At 51.5% G+C, this 13,965-nt stretch overlaps 1 protein-coding gene across 1 annotated transcript in view; it reads left to right on the top strand.

The window, feature by feature from the left end:
- LOC311222696 (rho guanine nucleotide exchange factor 28-like) overlaps positions 1 to 13,965 on the top strand; it is a gene marked incomplete at its 5' end in the record, with an annotated part of 166,148 nt that overhangs the window by 66,182 nt on the left and 86,001 nt on the right. Inside the window, 1 exon segment of the mRNA XM_084307303.1 lies at positions 2,864 to 2,910. Within this exon segment, the coding sequence (XP_084163429.1) occupies positions 2,864 to 2,910 (47 nt within the window).

Here is a 13,965-nt window from a genome sequence, read left to right as displayed (position 1 = left end):
CTCTGGCGTCGGCTTCCGGGTGGGACACCGTTCAACCATGCCAGGGCAAAGGACCAATGCTACCTGGCCCTCAAGCCACGGCACACCTGCCTTGCGCCCTGTTGTCAGCCCATCCACCCATAAAAGGGGTAAATAAGCCTCAGCAAAACCCCCCACATTAGATACCGATTGACCTTCAGCAATGAACCGGTTAAGAGGAGGGAAGAGTGGTGACAGCCCACGGTGAGGAACAAAGGAACAGTGACCCAGCATCTTAGCATTAGCCGTGCGCTCCAGGATAGCCAGGAAAACATCCAATTCAGAGTCATGACGACCATGTTTACCCAAATATCCTGCCCTTCGTGCCAATACACAACTCGGCTGTCTCACGGGACAACGAGCAGTATCACAAATGCTAGCATTAATGCCTGGCAGCGCAGACCCTACCTGTGCGTGACATAGCTCAACTGCTAGCCGTCACGCGACGTCCCTCGATCCGCTGTCACGAGATGAGGGAACCCCAGGACAGGTCCGATGCGCCGTTAGGATGTGCCGAGAAGATTCCAGGGGCTGGTGAACCTCCGGCGAAAACCCAACATTGTGTAATTTCTCCCTGCGTTTCATAACAACTAGTTCACGGAGTGCACTGCAACGTCCATGTTGGAAACAAAAAAAGAGGAAGGTAGAGTGTGACCATGTCCGGCGTTGTTTGTTCATGAGCACAGTAGGTGCTAGGAGATAAGAGTTATCTCATAATGGCAAAGAGCGAGACGCGATGACCAGTATGATAATATAACTGCACTCCAATATATGCCAATAACGTTCAGTTTTGTGGTAGATAATCCTGAAAATGTTCATACACAAGTAATTTGCTTGCAGGAAGCTGGCATTGGCTAGGTAATGTAGTTTTGAAATTTCAACGCTCATTGAGAGCTCTGGATGTCCTCTCCTCATATGACTACAAACCAAATTGCGACGCAAATTCAAAATGGCGGATATTCGCAAAATTATGAACTAAAATCTCACTAATAACAATTGGTAAACAAACGTATTGTTTAACACTTTCAGTGCCACGAGGTGGCGCCAGAGTTAGCGCTTGAATGCCACCATCAGCGCCAATGTTATCGTTAATATCGCCTAATCTATGTTTTAAATTATGGCTATGTGTCTAATCTGCCCGTCGCTTATCAAAGAATCCTTTTCCAGTCAGTGCTGTCAAGGCAGATTGGTTTTTTATCGCTTCATTTCCGTTTGAGAGCATTTTGAAAAGCACCCGTTTTGAGGTAAAAAACAGTCCATTCTGGGCCATTCTATGATAATTGTCTTTTACTGGAATATTCCAGAATGTTGATATTTGTCGGCCTATTTATGAATCGTTTTCAAATAAACGCTAGATGATCAATATTATACGTACACGCACGCCCATTCGAGCCGCGCACGGATAATCGCCGTGTTCATTTCCTCTTGGATTTTTACAGTGAAACCAATAGAGGACATTTCACAAAACAGCTTATATCTTCATCAAAATTAGTCTGATTATCCTAACACTGATAACATAGATTCCTTACCTGACATCAGATGGTATCCAACTGGTATATTTCAATTCCTGATCACCATTCGAAGAAATCGATAAGTGTATAGATCCAACGTGATACAGTAGAACACATGATTCCGCGGGGCTCAGAGGCTCCAGAATGAAATCTGATAACCCCGGCTGCATCAGTGGACTGAAAAATGTGGAGTACAGGATTTTTTTCCCCATCCATTTTCATTGAGTCCATTCCAAAATCCCTTATGTCATCTGGGAGACGATAGGGGGTGCTTTTTTCCACATCTGATCGCCGGCGGCGCTCGGGTAGACTAGGGTAGGCTCGCGTGATGCAATATGATTTCAGATCGCTAAAAAATAAATAATCCGAGAAATCTCGTGAGTGGCTTTCAACGAGATATTAATAAATCCGAGAAAACTCGTGAGTGGCACTGAAAGTGTTAAAATATACATTATGACTGCTGTTTTTACAGGATTAGGGTCTTTACTCTTGGCTACATTTGAAGAAAAAAAACGCAACATTATGTCATACAGTCTAGAGAGATTGATTTATGATGTGATCGCTCGGGCTAAAGAGGTTAAGGAGTTTGAATATGTTCTCCAGCGATTTCATCAAAGGACACAGAATCCTTGTGTTTAAATATACCTCAATGAAATGAAACAATACAAAAAAAACACCAATAGAGATTTAGGCCCCTTTAATTCGTCAAATACAATGAACGTACAGGAATCAGTCTCTGTGATATTTAAATGAGTTCCATAGTACGTACAAAAACATACACTTTACAAAAATAACGGAACCTCACATTAACCATAGGGACAGCAAGACATATCACTTTATATGTATAGTTACACTTACATACATCAATATTAGCGGTATGGCAGACAGAGCGGTTGCAGACCGTAGAGGGACGGGTGTTAAGTGTCCATGTTTACGTCTCTTCCTCCTCCACCTCCCATAGGTCTCCTGTCTTTTTTCCCCCACAATCCCAGGCTGTTTATTCTTGCCACCCAGAGACTACGTCTGTAGTTTCTGGTGGGCTATCATACACGCCGTGCCCTTTGATCTAGCGAGACACGCTAGTTAAGTGAAACGGAGACGAAGGGCCACACCGAGGAGAGATCGCCTCAGGTTGTGTGCAAAGACAACAGGAATGAAACCGAATTTGTTTTACAGCTCTGGTGTATAAAACACGCGGGAACATAGAATGTACATCATTAAAAAAAATATACTAAACTATAACAGACATCTGTGTTTGCTCCAACCGTTTTTGAAGTTTTTATGGTTGATGTATGACCCACTTTCAACGTGTTTTCTCTGGTTTCTTTTCAAAGCGTTATATCCTGATATCATTGGGGACAACTCTGTTGTGGAAGAAAACGTGAGTATTATTAAAAGACGAGAGAATTGTTTATTGAGTATTATATAATATGTGATTATTACAAAGGCAAGAACATAATTTAAGTGTCATATGGTTTATTGAGTATTATATAATATCATGTGATTATTACAAAGGCAAGAACATTTTAAAAAGGCCATTTGATTTGTCGAACTGGGAGTTATTTCAGTCCATCCAGAAAAAACATCAGCTAGTCTTCCTGGGGTCCAGAATTTGGTTTCCTTGAGTTGCTATTACTCATGTCTCTTAAAAATCGTACTTAGATTCATACATACTAGCAGTGGTGGAAGAAGTACACAGTTCCTTTACTTAAGTAAAAGTCGAAATACCCAAATATATGAGTACGTAAAAGTCCTCCATTCGAATTCTACTTAAGTAAAAGTAGAGTAAAGTATTTTCTATTGAATCTACTTAAGTATCTAAAGTAAAAGTATACATTCTACATGACGTTTGTGTATTCCAGTGCTTGGGAGCGTTCATCCTCGATCCATTGACCTCTATAGGTTATGTTAAAGTGGTATGTGGTCCAGTTATAGATCGTATAGCTTTACGCTCTGCTCTATTGGAACTATCCCCTTTAATCCATTCTAATACTGAAAAACGTTCACATGTACACACCCCTATTCACCTCCGCCTGGCCACACCCACATTCGCTCCTATATAAGCAGGGTCGTGGCCACACCATCAGCTCCTTCCCTACTTTCACCACCGAAAGTGTCTGTATACACCACTTTAAGCTTAGTGCCAAAGTAGTTTGTGAGGGATGCGCGAGAAGAGGAGCTGCATTGATATTGTATCTTTGTTTTCTCTCTCAGAATTTTTCGAGAAAATAAAGCGATAATGTCTTCACCACCGGAGAGTCTAGAAGATGATGATCGTTCTGACCTCCACCGGCGCTTCGCATTGGGGCGCGCGTCGCTGAGCAATCCCCGCCGGCATTGTCTCCGGCTCTGCAGCTGGATACTATGCCTCGGGGGGCGGTCGGCTGTGTGAGAGCTGACGGTCTCCCTGGGCGGGTGATGTTTTTGCGGCGCGAGCCTCGGGTGTGTCAATTGTGAGGGGACAACTGTGTGCAACTTGCGATGGTCGGCTCAAAGCTAGAATCCCTTTGTTGCCCCTTATAACGGCGTGGAGGGGGTTCTAGTTTGATGCCCCACGATAACATAGTGCTCCTCCTCAGTGAAGTCGTAGCTTTGTTTTCCTGGGGCTGTGATTCCGAGTCTGCGGTTCGATTCCCCGGGTCTCTGGAAAACGGATACCCTCTGCCGCCGTGCTGGCCCCGCTTTTCAAGACGAAAACACCCGGCACGAGGGATGCGAGTTTGGTGTTTCATTATGGGAATATCTCCGAGCTCGAGTCGGCTGCAGCCCACGTACAACGATGGGCTTACTGCCGATATCGCTGTGTCTGGTAAACACCGTTCTGTGAGAGGGACGTGTGTTGCCTTTTTCCCTTTTTTCTTCGGATAAAAAGAGGAAAAGACAGCGGCTGTCAGAAGTGTTGGCCTGTATCGCTATTTCTCACGTTATACAGCTTCAGGGTAGCCGCTTAGCTTGCTACTGCGTTAGCTAGTGGCTATTGGTAGCCGGTAGAAGCTAACTGTTAGCCAGTTATCTCCTAGGCTAAGTCGTTAGCTGGCGGCTACGCTTGGCTGGAAACGTTAGCTTGATGCTATCAGTTAGCCTGGAGTTAGTTCTTAGCTTATGCTACAACCATTGGCGCTAGCCGTGGGGAGGTAGCAGGCCCTGGCACTCTGACTACGGCGTCATCTCTGGCAGAAGATGTCGTCGGGCCTGCGCCATGACCTGCCGCAGGAGGGGGGTGTCGCGCCGGAGCGAGGCTCCAGCCGTCGCCGCTTCTGGCCCTGCCAGCGAGATGCCCTGTCAACGTGGTAGACCAACCTGTGTTTGCGGCCATTTCGTCCTGCGTACGAGGTGCAGGTAAGATGTCCGTTGGACATTACCCCACTCTTCCTTCCTCCCCCTCCCGAATGTTTTGGTTAATAATAGGGATGCTCGATATTGGCTTTTTTACCGATATACCGATATTGTTCAACTCTTAATTTCCGATACCGATATCAACGGATACCGATATATGCAGGGTTTCCCCCCCCAAAAAACGGAATAATTTCAGGTAATTAACATTACATATCTCTTTTTGTGGAATTAACACAACATTATGCATACTTTTGACAATAAATAAAATCTGAATTTGTTCTTACTTGCTTGCCTGGGTAAATAAAGGTTATAGAAATGTAAAAAATAAAAATAAACTAATTCTTTTTTGAAAACCGATACCAATATTTTCCGATATCACATTTTAATGCCAATATCGGCCAATAATATCGGTAGGCCGATAATATCGGACATTCCTAGTTAATAACGATGTCTTTGTTTGACAAAACATGTGTTGCTTCACTGCATTTAGGGATACGACGTGTGCTGTATAAGACGCCGGACATGGTCACACTCTACCTTCCTCTTTTTTTGTTTCCAACATGGGCGCTGCAGTGCACTCCATGAACTAGTTGTTATCAAAAGCAGAGAGAAATTACACTGTTGGGTTTTCGCCGGAGATTCACCTGCCCCTGGAATCTTCTCGGCACATCCTAACAGCGCATCGGGCCTGTCCTGGGGTTTCCTCGTCTCGTGACAGCGGATCGAGGGACGTCGCACGGCGGCTAGCTGTCGGACTAGGTCGTGCACAGGTAGGGCCTGCGCTGCCAGGCATTAATGCTATAATTTGTGATACTGCTCGTTGTCCCGTGAGACAGCCGAGTTGTGTATTGGCGCGAGGGGCAGGATATTTGGGTAAACATGGTCATGACTCTGAGTTGGATGTTTTCCCAACTATCCTAGTGCGCGCGGCTAATGCTAATGCTACAATGCTGGGTCTCCGTTCTTGTTCCCCGCAGAGGGCTGTCTTTACTAAAAGGTCTTCCCTCCTCTTAACCATTCATGCTGACGGTCAATCGGTGTCTAATGTTGGGGGTTTAGCGGGGGCTTGTTTACCATTTTCATGGGTGGATGGGCTGAGGCCTATGAATTGTGTGCGGGACTGGTGTTTTTCTCTGGTCTGCATCCCCTTAACATTTGTGTGTATGGGCAGGGCGGCTAGGTGGTGTAGTGGGCAAGGCACTCGCCACCAGTGTGGAGACGCTAGGATTCGCGTGTTCGAATCCAGCTCTCCACATTGTTTTCAGTTTAGCTGGTCGTCCGCAGTAATACACATTGGCCGTATTACGGGGAGGGAAACTGAAGGGTGGGGATTGAACGTTGTGAACAAGCGACTCCTACAAGTCGGTTGGTGCGCCTGCGCAGTAGAATCAGGAAGTGTCGGGGGCAGCGTGAGCCTCCCACGCGTTACTCCTCGACACTGAGAGATCGAGCTGCGCAGGTGAAAAGATGCGACTGCTGTTACCTCAAGTACCGGAGGGGACTTGTGCTATGTATGACTTAGTCCACATTGCAGCCGACTTGTGGGAGGCAAGAAACAGCGTTTGTGACAGGGGAGGGTTGAATTGGATGATACGAAATTGGGATGGGAGAAAATATAGAAAAATGGGAGAAAAAGTGGATAAAAAAAAAAAACATTTGTGTGTATGGGCTAGCCCATTCTGCAGTGTGTTAGTGGAGTTTTCGTTCATTTATTCATTTACCCCTTCATGGGTGCACACCACAGTGGAGGTTGCTGCATTCCTACTAGTGAGGCAGTGCTTCACTAGTAGTAGTCTTTTGTCTGCAGCCACCACTGGTGCTCCGTGCTTGTGAAGCAGGTGGCATCAGTCCTTTGCCTCTGACATGGTGGAACGGTGTCCCGCCCGGCCGACGCCATGAGGCGAGTCGGCCCGGCAGGTGGCTGGTGGGCTGTTAAGCCTATACCGCCACGGTATAGAATTAGCAGCGTCTGGAAACATTGTTTGAATTGCTGTTTTTTCTGTCAAAAATGGTGTCGGGTGGTGGGGCCTTAGGGCCAGCCGACGTCAGAACATCGCGCAAGGTTTTGAGGTTATTGGCTTTTGACCTAGCCGCAAGCTATAACCGCAGGGAGGGCTAGGATGCTGTCAATGCTTGTTTACAGACATCTTGGTTGGATCAGTCTCCCCTTGAGGAGGAGAGAAGGGTTTTCGCTCCTCAGGGCTCCCCTCTCCGCAGAGGGACTTTTGTTTTTCCGCAGGGGCGTGGGCGGTATTTGACCTAGGCCCCACACCGCCTCACACCACGCAGCCAGAGGTGAGGGCGCGGCCTCGCCAGCGGCTGTGGCGAGGCCCCCAACCAGCGGCCATGTTTCCCCCGCCTGAGGTACCCTGGACACAAAGACAACAGGTGATCGCAAGGCCGACAGCCTTGGCGGCCGAGGGATCGGCTACATTAGATGAGCATGCCCTAAAAAACCGTTGCCGTCTAGCTGTGTCTAGCTCGCTCTCCGGTCACTCCCCCCCCCCAACACCAGCGGGATACGGGCTCTGATTTGCTCCCTTTGGCTGCGGGCCACGTGCTTTCAGTGAAGCATGAGCGGCCCCACGTTTCGCTTCTCATGGGGACAGGGGCTGACACCCAGTTGCTGGCTAGGCCTGGGTCTGTCCGTGAGAATGCTGTGCTGTCAAGCGGCTTCCATGCCACACGTTCTGCATCTGTGTTTGGTGAGCCTGGTGTTGTGTCTGTCAACAACGAAGGTTGTCAGCGGGGGGAACTCCAGGCCCAGGGGGTCGCAGCACGAGTTCCCCCAGCCCCGCCCTCGCCAGGCCGGGTATCACGTTAGTGCCTTGGGTGTGATTTGGGTGGTAGTAATATCACTGCAGGGCTACGGTGTGTAGGAACCCAACCTATCGGGCAGTGTGGGGACCTCATGCCTTGCATGTCCAGCTGTAGAACAGTTCCTCAGCAATCCATGCCGGGGAGGTGTTCAGTGGGGGAGCTTTTGTCACCCAGTGTGATGTCAGCTTCCCCCGTATCAAAACCGGCCATTTCTGTCGGGGTCCCCCCTTGGGTGCGATTGCCTCGTTGGTAGTGTCAGGGTGCGATATCCCAGCTCCACGAGACGCCCTGCTTGCGCGGTTGGCAAGTCCAAGGTTGGCAACGCACAGCGGGTGGGACCGGGCCGCCTATCTACGGTTCCTGGCGAACCAGCGCCAAGTGGCGGTGGGTGCGCTTGGGATTATCATCACATATGGCTACAGCAGTGCCATATGTCGAGGTGGATGGAGAGAACGCTGAGGCGGGGACTTGTGTTTGCACAACCCCACCCGTTTTCAGGTTTGGTACAGTCCCTATTGTCAGGGTCAACAGACAGCTCTGGCCGACGAGATCCAATCTCTGTGGGCGAAGCAAGCCATCGTCGTGGTCCCAAAGGAGGATGCGATGCGTGGCGTTTCCTCCCGGTATTCTCTGGTGCGCGAGAAATCGGAGGGGGTGTGTCAGACCCATACTGGACCTGTCCCGTCCCATGGAAGGTTCAGAATGTTGACCGTCTCCCACCTGTTAGACGCTGTCAGGTGGGGGCCTGGTTCACCTCCATAGACCTGTAGGATGCGTATTCGCATCCCGATCTTCCACCCTAGGGCTTACCTACGCTTCCTTTGCAGGGCTTAGAGTACAGGTACCAGAGGCTGCCGTTCGGCTACTCTCTGGCTCCCCGCATCTTCACCAAGTGCGTGAAGACCGCGCTGGGGCCTCTGCATCGTCGGGGGTTACGAATTCTGCCCTGGATGACGTTCTGGTCCTTGGCCGGTCAGGGTAGATTGCCAGGTCTCATACCAGGCAGGTGGTGTCTCACCAGCCTGGGTTTTGCTGTAGACTGGAAGTAGAGTTCTCCTCTTCCCAGTCAACGGGTGGAGTACTTGGGCTTTTTCTAAGCTCAAGGTCTATATGTGCATCCCTCTCGGAGCTGCGGCGAGTGGTTGGGTTCTCGGCGCGCTCAGGAGGTTCCGTCCTAGGACGGTTACGGCGCTGTCCATGATGCGCCTGCTGCTGGGGTCCCTCTTGGCCTCCTCTTCATGAGGAGGATGCAGAGGTGTTTTTTTCCAGTATGAAAATGGACCCGGTGTGAGACATATGGAAGCGGCTGAAGGTTCCCATGTCAGTACTGGGGGACCTCGTCTTCTAGGGAGGGTCTGGTGCCCTCACCTGCGGGGTCCCCTTGGGCAGCAGGCTGTCACACGTCACGGTCTTCACCGACGCCTCCCTCATGGGATGGGGGGGGACATGTCGGACCAACGCAGTAGGGGCAGCTGCCATGCTGCCAGGTCTGCGCTACATTCAATGTGTTGGGATTGAAGGCAGTCCTTCTGGTCCTCAAACGGCTCGACCACCTTGTGGTGGGCAAGCATGTTTTGGTCAGGACGGAAAACACGACGTCAGCGTCGTATATTGTCAGACAGGGAGGAGTGCGCTCCCCCCGTCTGCACCGGGCGGCGGTTGGGCTCTGGCTATGGGCGTTTTCCATCTGCTCTGCCTGAGGGCTCTCCACATCCCCGGCAGGGTGAATGTGGGTGCAGGTGTGATGTCGCGGGGCGGTCCTCACCCTGACGAGTGGGGACTACGTCCAGACATAGTCGGGCAGGTCTGGGACCGATTCCGTGGCCGTCCGGGATCCTGTACGCTTTCCCCCCCTTACACCTGATAGCTCAGCTGTTGGGGCGGGTACGTCGGGTACGTGGTCCTGGTCGTGCCGGGCCGGGGCTCAGCTGTGTGGTCCCCGGCCCTGATTCAGCTCTTGGTGGCCCCCGCCGTGGCCTGTTCCGTGGTCACCGCGGGCCCGCTCTCAGGTACGCGGAACTCTGTTCTGCCTTCCTGTTCTGGGGCAGCCTCTAGGCTTGGCTGCTGACAGTGTGAATCTGGTGGGGATGCGTCTTGACTATTCTGTGGTTAACGCTATCCGGTACGCGTGCGCTCCGTCCTCTACCGCGGCTTATGCTGGGGAGTGGCGTATTGTCGAGTGTGGGGGCGGAACGTTGTTCAGCCACCCTCTTGTGGAACATTCCTGCTTGGCACCGGTTGTCGGAGGCCCCGTTTGAGCCTCTTGTGCAGGCGCCATTGGATCTGCTGTCTTGAAGACGCGTTCTTTTTGGCCATCACCTCCGCTAAACGCGTGGGTGACCTGTGTGCTAGCTAGTGAGTTGGAGGCGGGCCTTCACCTGTCCTGTCCGTGCACTGGGGGTTTACCTCAGGACTCGGCCTCTCAGGGCTTCCGTTCAACTGTTTGTTTGTTACGGTGGCCCTTGCGCGGGTGAGGCGCTGTCCAAGCAGCACCTGTCACATTGGTTGTGCGGGGGCGTTGCCTTTTGCTGCACGTTGGCTGGACAGGTCCCCCCTCGGGCTGCTAGGGGGGGCCTCGGTGGAGAACATCTATGCTGCGGCCTCCTGGTCCTCCCTGGGTCCCTTCATTAAGTTTTACCTAATGGACATGACTGGGGGTTCTGTCTCCCAGGCGGTTCTGAGGTCTGGGACCTCCCCTGCGTCCCGCCACTCGGTGGGCTAGCAGGGGTGTGTGGGTGTGTGCCACGGGGTGCTGTATCACACGTGGTCCCACCTGTACTGTGCGTTTTTAGGGGTCATTGGTTCCCCCTTTTTTCACACTTTGGTGGAGTTGACTGCCTCCCCCCCTTCGTTAGGATGGGCGGGTGGACGGGACTCCCCTCCTCCCTTGTAGTGGGGCTTACGGGCCCTCAGGGGGTACACTTGTCGGGTCGCACGTCCGCTCTGTCCCATATCTCATAATGGCAAGAGCGAGACGCGATGACCAGTATGATATATAACGAAAGGTTATTCTATAACCTAGTTATATGAATACTAGCAGAGCGTCTCGCTCTTAGCGCCCTGAGGTCCCTTGGTTGGGTTTTCAATGTTGGAAACTTTTTTTCCGAGGAAGGTAGAGTGTGACCATGTCCGGCGTCTTATAGGAGGACGCTGGGGCGTGGCCTGGTCAGGTGCATGGGTGCAAATTGTTTGTTCATGAGCACAGTAGGTGTTAGGAGATAAGAGTTATCTCATAATGGCAAGAGCGAGACGCTCTGCCAGTATTCATATATATAACTTTCGTTTTCAAACGAGGTTATCAGCTGTGGCTGGCGTGCATGATGTAAAGCTTTTACTCTACAGGTGAGTATGTGCTTCATCTGCCTCGCCATGCACCTGGTGTCACGGCTCTGTTTTTTCTTTTGGCGTCGTATCAGGGGTGAGGTGGTGAGGGGGTGGGTGAAATTATTCCCCGGTTTGCCCCTGCCCCCCCCCCCCCCCCCCCCCCTCAAATATGATTTTGTTTACAAAACGTGTGTTGATTCACTATATTTTTGGGGATACGGTGTAATCCCTCAGCTACTGCTGGGGTTGTGCTCTTGCTTAGGGAGAGTGCAGTTTTCTCTGAAAATTGTTTGGTCGCTATTATGGACTTAGCAAGGCCTGTAGCTAACACTTGATCGAGGGCTTATGTCTTCTCTCGTCATAAAAGACGGCGTTCCTCTTGCAATAGTGAGAGTGAACTTTTGCCTTTTTTTATTGAGAAAGAGGGTTGTGTGTATCATGTTTTCATGTTTAAGTAAACGTGGCATTGAGTCCACAACTGGCTTAGGTGTTAGAAGTTTACATGTATAGCTCTTGTACCAAGGCCTTTGGCCCCTCTCTTTGGTCTGTGTTTTTTCTTACTTTAGGGTAAAGGTGTAAAAATTCAGGTGGCAAGTTCGCACATGAGCCTCACGCCGTGTATAAAGCCCGTTTTTTGCACAAACGAGGTTATCGTCTGTGGCTGGCGTGCAGAATGTGAAGCTGTTACCCTAACAGGTATAATGCGCTTTCATGTAGCGCGCTACGACTGGTGTCATGGCTCTGCTTTGTTGTTGCATCGTATCAGGGGTGAGGGGTCATAAGGGGTGGACTAATAACCCCTCCCCCCTTTACTGATTGGCCGGGAGGTGGGACCTCCTGCCTCTCAGTCTCCCTGTCGGCTGAGGGGTCAGCGCGTCACACCGTCACAGGTAGGGGGAAGGGGGGGGGGTTCCCTGGTTCCACTCCATGTTAGGATGGGTGGGTCACAGGATTTCCCCCCGGCCATGGAATACGTCACTGGGCGCGTTTTTCCTATTGGCCATGAGACATCCGTGAGTCTTCAGGTCTGTGCTGCAGACCGCTGTCATTGTCAAAGTTGGATGATGCGATGCATTCGAAAACTGTGTTTTCTGCTCTGCTCTCTATTAAAGTGTGTATTGGGCCGTTGGTCACTTGGCCCAATTATTATTACTTTTTCAATTGTTACTCACGTAGAGGTCTCTCTGGGGGAACTTCTCCGGGGGGAGATGACGGAGTAGATCAAAACATTGGCGGAGGGGTCTCACGCCCATGAGGTGGGCCACCAGGAGCAGTGCATTCACGTACTGACCATCTTGGTGGCGCCCTCTGTGATGTTTTGGATCAACACACGTACCTACCCCCCTCTTAGGACTGGGGATGGCGGCGTGACTAGGACGCAGGACTGGTTCTGGTCGCGCCGGACCAGGTCAGTTACCCCGTTGTCCACCGGGGCGCAGATCTGCTGTTCTGGTACCCTGAAGGACTTTGTGCTTTTCCGGGGGGGAAATGCCGGGTCGGCCAGGCGTCGTGGGGATTGATGTCGTGGATGTGTGTGTCATATGTATGCCACCACGGGTTGCCCTTAACAGTGACGTGCTTGGTCCATACTGTGTTGTACCTTGCGCTGTGTTAGGGGGCTTGGTCCCTCTCTATTTGTTTCACCCCTCCCTCCCTGCTAGGACGTGGGTGGGAGGGAGCTGTCGGGGAGGTTGTTGTCAACTCTTCTAGGCATCCCTGTGTAGGTCCCGGTTCACCGGGCCCAGGTCCGAACTTGTTCTCGTCGACCTGTTGGCCTGGGTTAACCCTTTGAAAACTGAAACACTTGTGTTGCTTGTATAGCCTGTATATACACAGTTATGTTTCTGAGTTTTTTTTGTGGGTTAAAGGAACAACCGCCTCCTGTTAAACTAAACATAGGGGGGTGGTTGGTTCTCCGGTGTGTTGGTAGCAGAGTCGACTCTCGGGTTGAGGCCGAGCTTGACCCCGTCTGCCCGAGAGTATGCCCCCGCATCTTTCATGACGTCTGCCAATTGTGTCAGCCTCTTCTTTGAACCTCGACCCCGCTGGATTGGGGGGTCGGGTTTGTGGAGGTTATGGCATGGTGCACAGCATACCGAACACCCCTTCCGCCGGGATACTGTTCTCACAGTAGACCCCTTAGGCGCCTGTCTAGTCCGCAGTGCTCCAGGCACAGGTTGAGTTCTGCTCTTGGGGCCTGTTGCCTGGATTGAGGGATCAACCTCCTTGGGGGTTGTCTCCCCGGCACGCCGACTGGCCCCGCAGTGTTGTGGGGGGGTAGCCTCTTGAAGAGTGCTTCAGAGCGGCGTGCCAAGGGGGGAAGGGCCTGCTCTTGATTTGGGCCCTGTCCGATACGCTGGCGATGTGGGGGGTGGTGTCACCAGTGACCGTCTGGTGGGGTCCCGATGCTGCGGCCTCGTTGGCCTCACCAGGCCCCCTTTTTTCAGTGGGTCCTAGCCCTCAGGTTGTCCTAGGGCTGGGACCTTCTCCGCACTCCGCTGCTGCAGCCTTGCCACAGGGTTGGGTTCTTGACCTTTGACCCCGTGATGTTGGGGGCTGTGACGGGGGTGTTTTGCTTTCCGTCCGTTCCCTGGTGGCATGTGAGATGCGCACCTGAGTGGTCGCGGGTCCTTCTGAACGAAGGTAAGTCCCACGGTCTGCTCACCCTGTGGGTTTGAGGTGCTAAGCCCTCTTCGCACAGTCGGATCCGATTCCCTCCCGTCCTCCGTTAGGGAGGACCGGGGGGCTTGGGTCCTCCCCGGTTCTGATGGTTGTGTGGGGCCTCAGCGGGTACATCTGTCGAGCTTTTCGCTCTGCTCAGCTCCTGTGTTCCAATAGAGCAGAGCGTAAAGCTATACGTTCTATAACGTATGGTTATCCTATAACCCTAGTTATATGAGTATAGCGAGCGCTCTGCTCTGACTCACTGAGGACCCCATGGTCTTTGCCTTCGGTG

Source organism: Notolepis coatsorum (genome assembly GCF_963971535.1).
Source record: "Notolepis coatsorum genome assembly, chromosome: 1".
Lineage (NCBI taxonomy): Eukaryota > Metazoa > Chordata > Actinopteri > Aulopiformes > Paralepididae > Notolepis > Notolepis coatsorum.
Note: the sequence above shows the minus strand (reverse complement) of the source record. Positions and strands in the feature narration are given on the sequence as shown.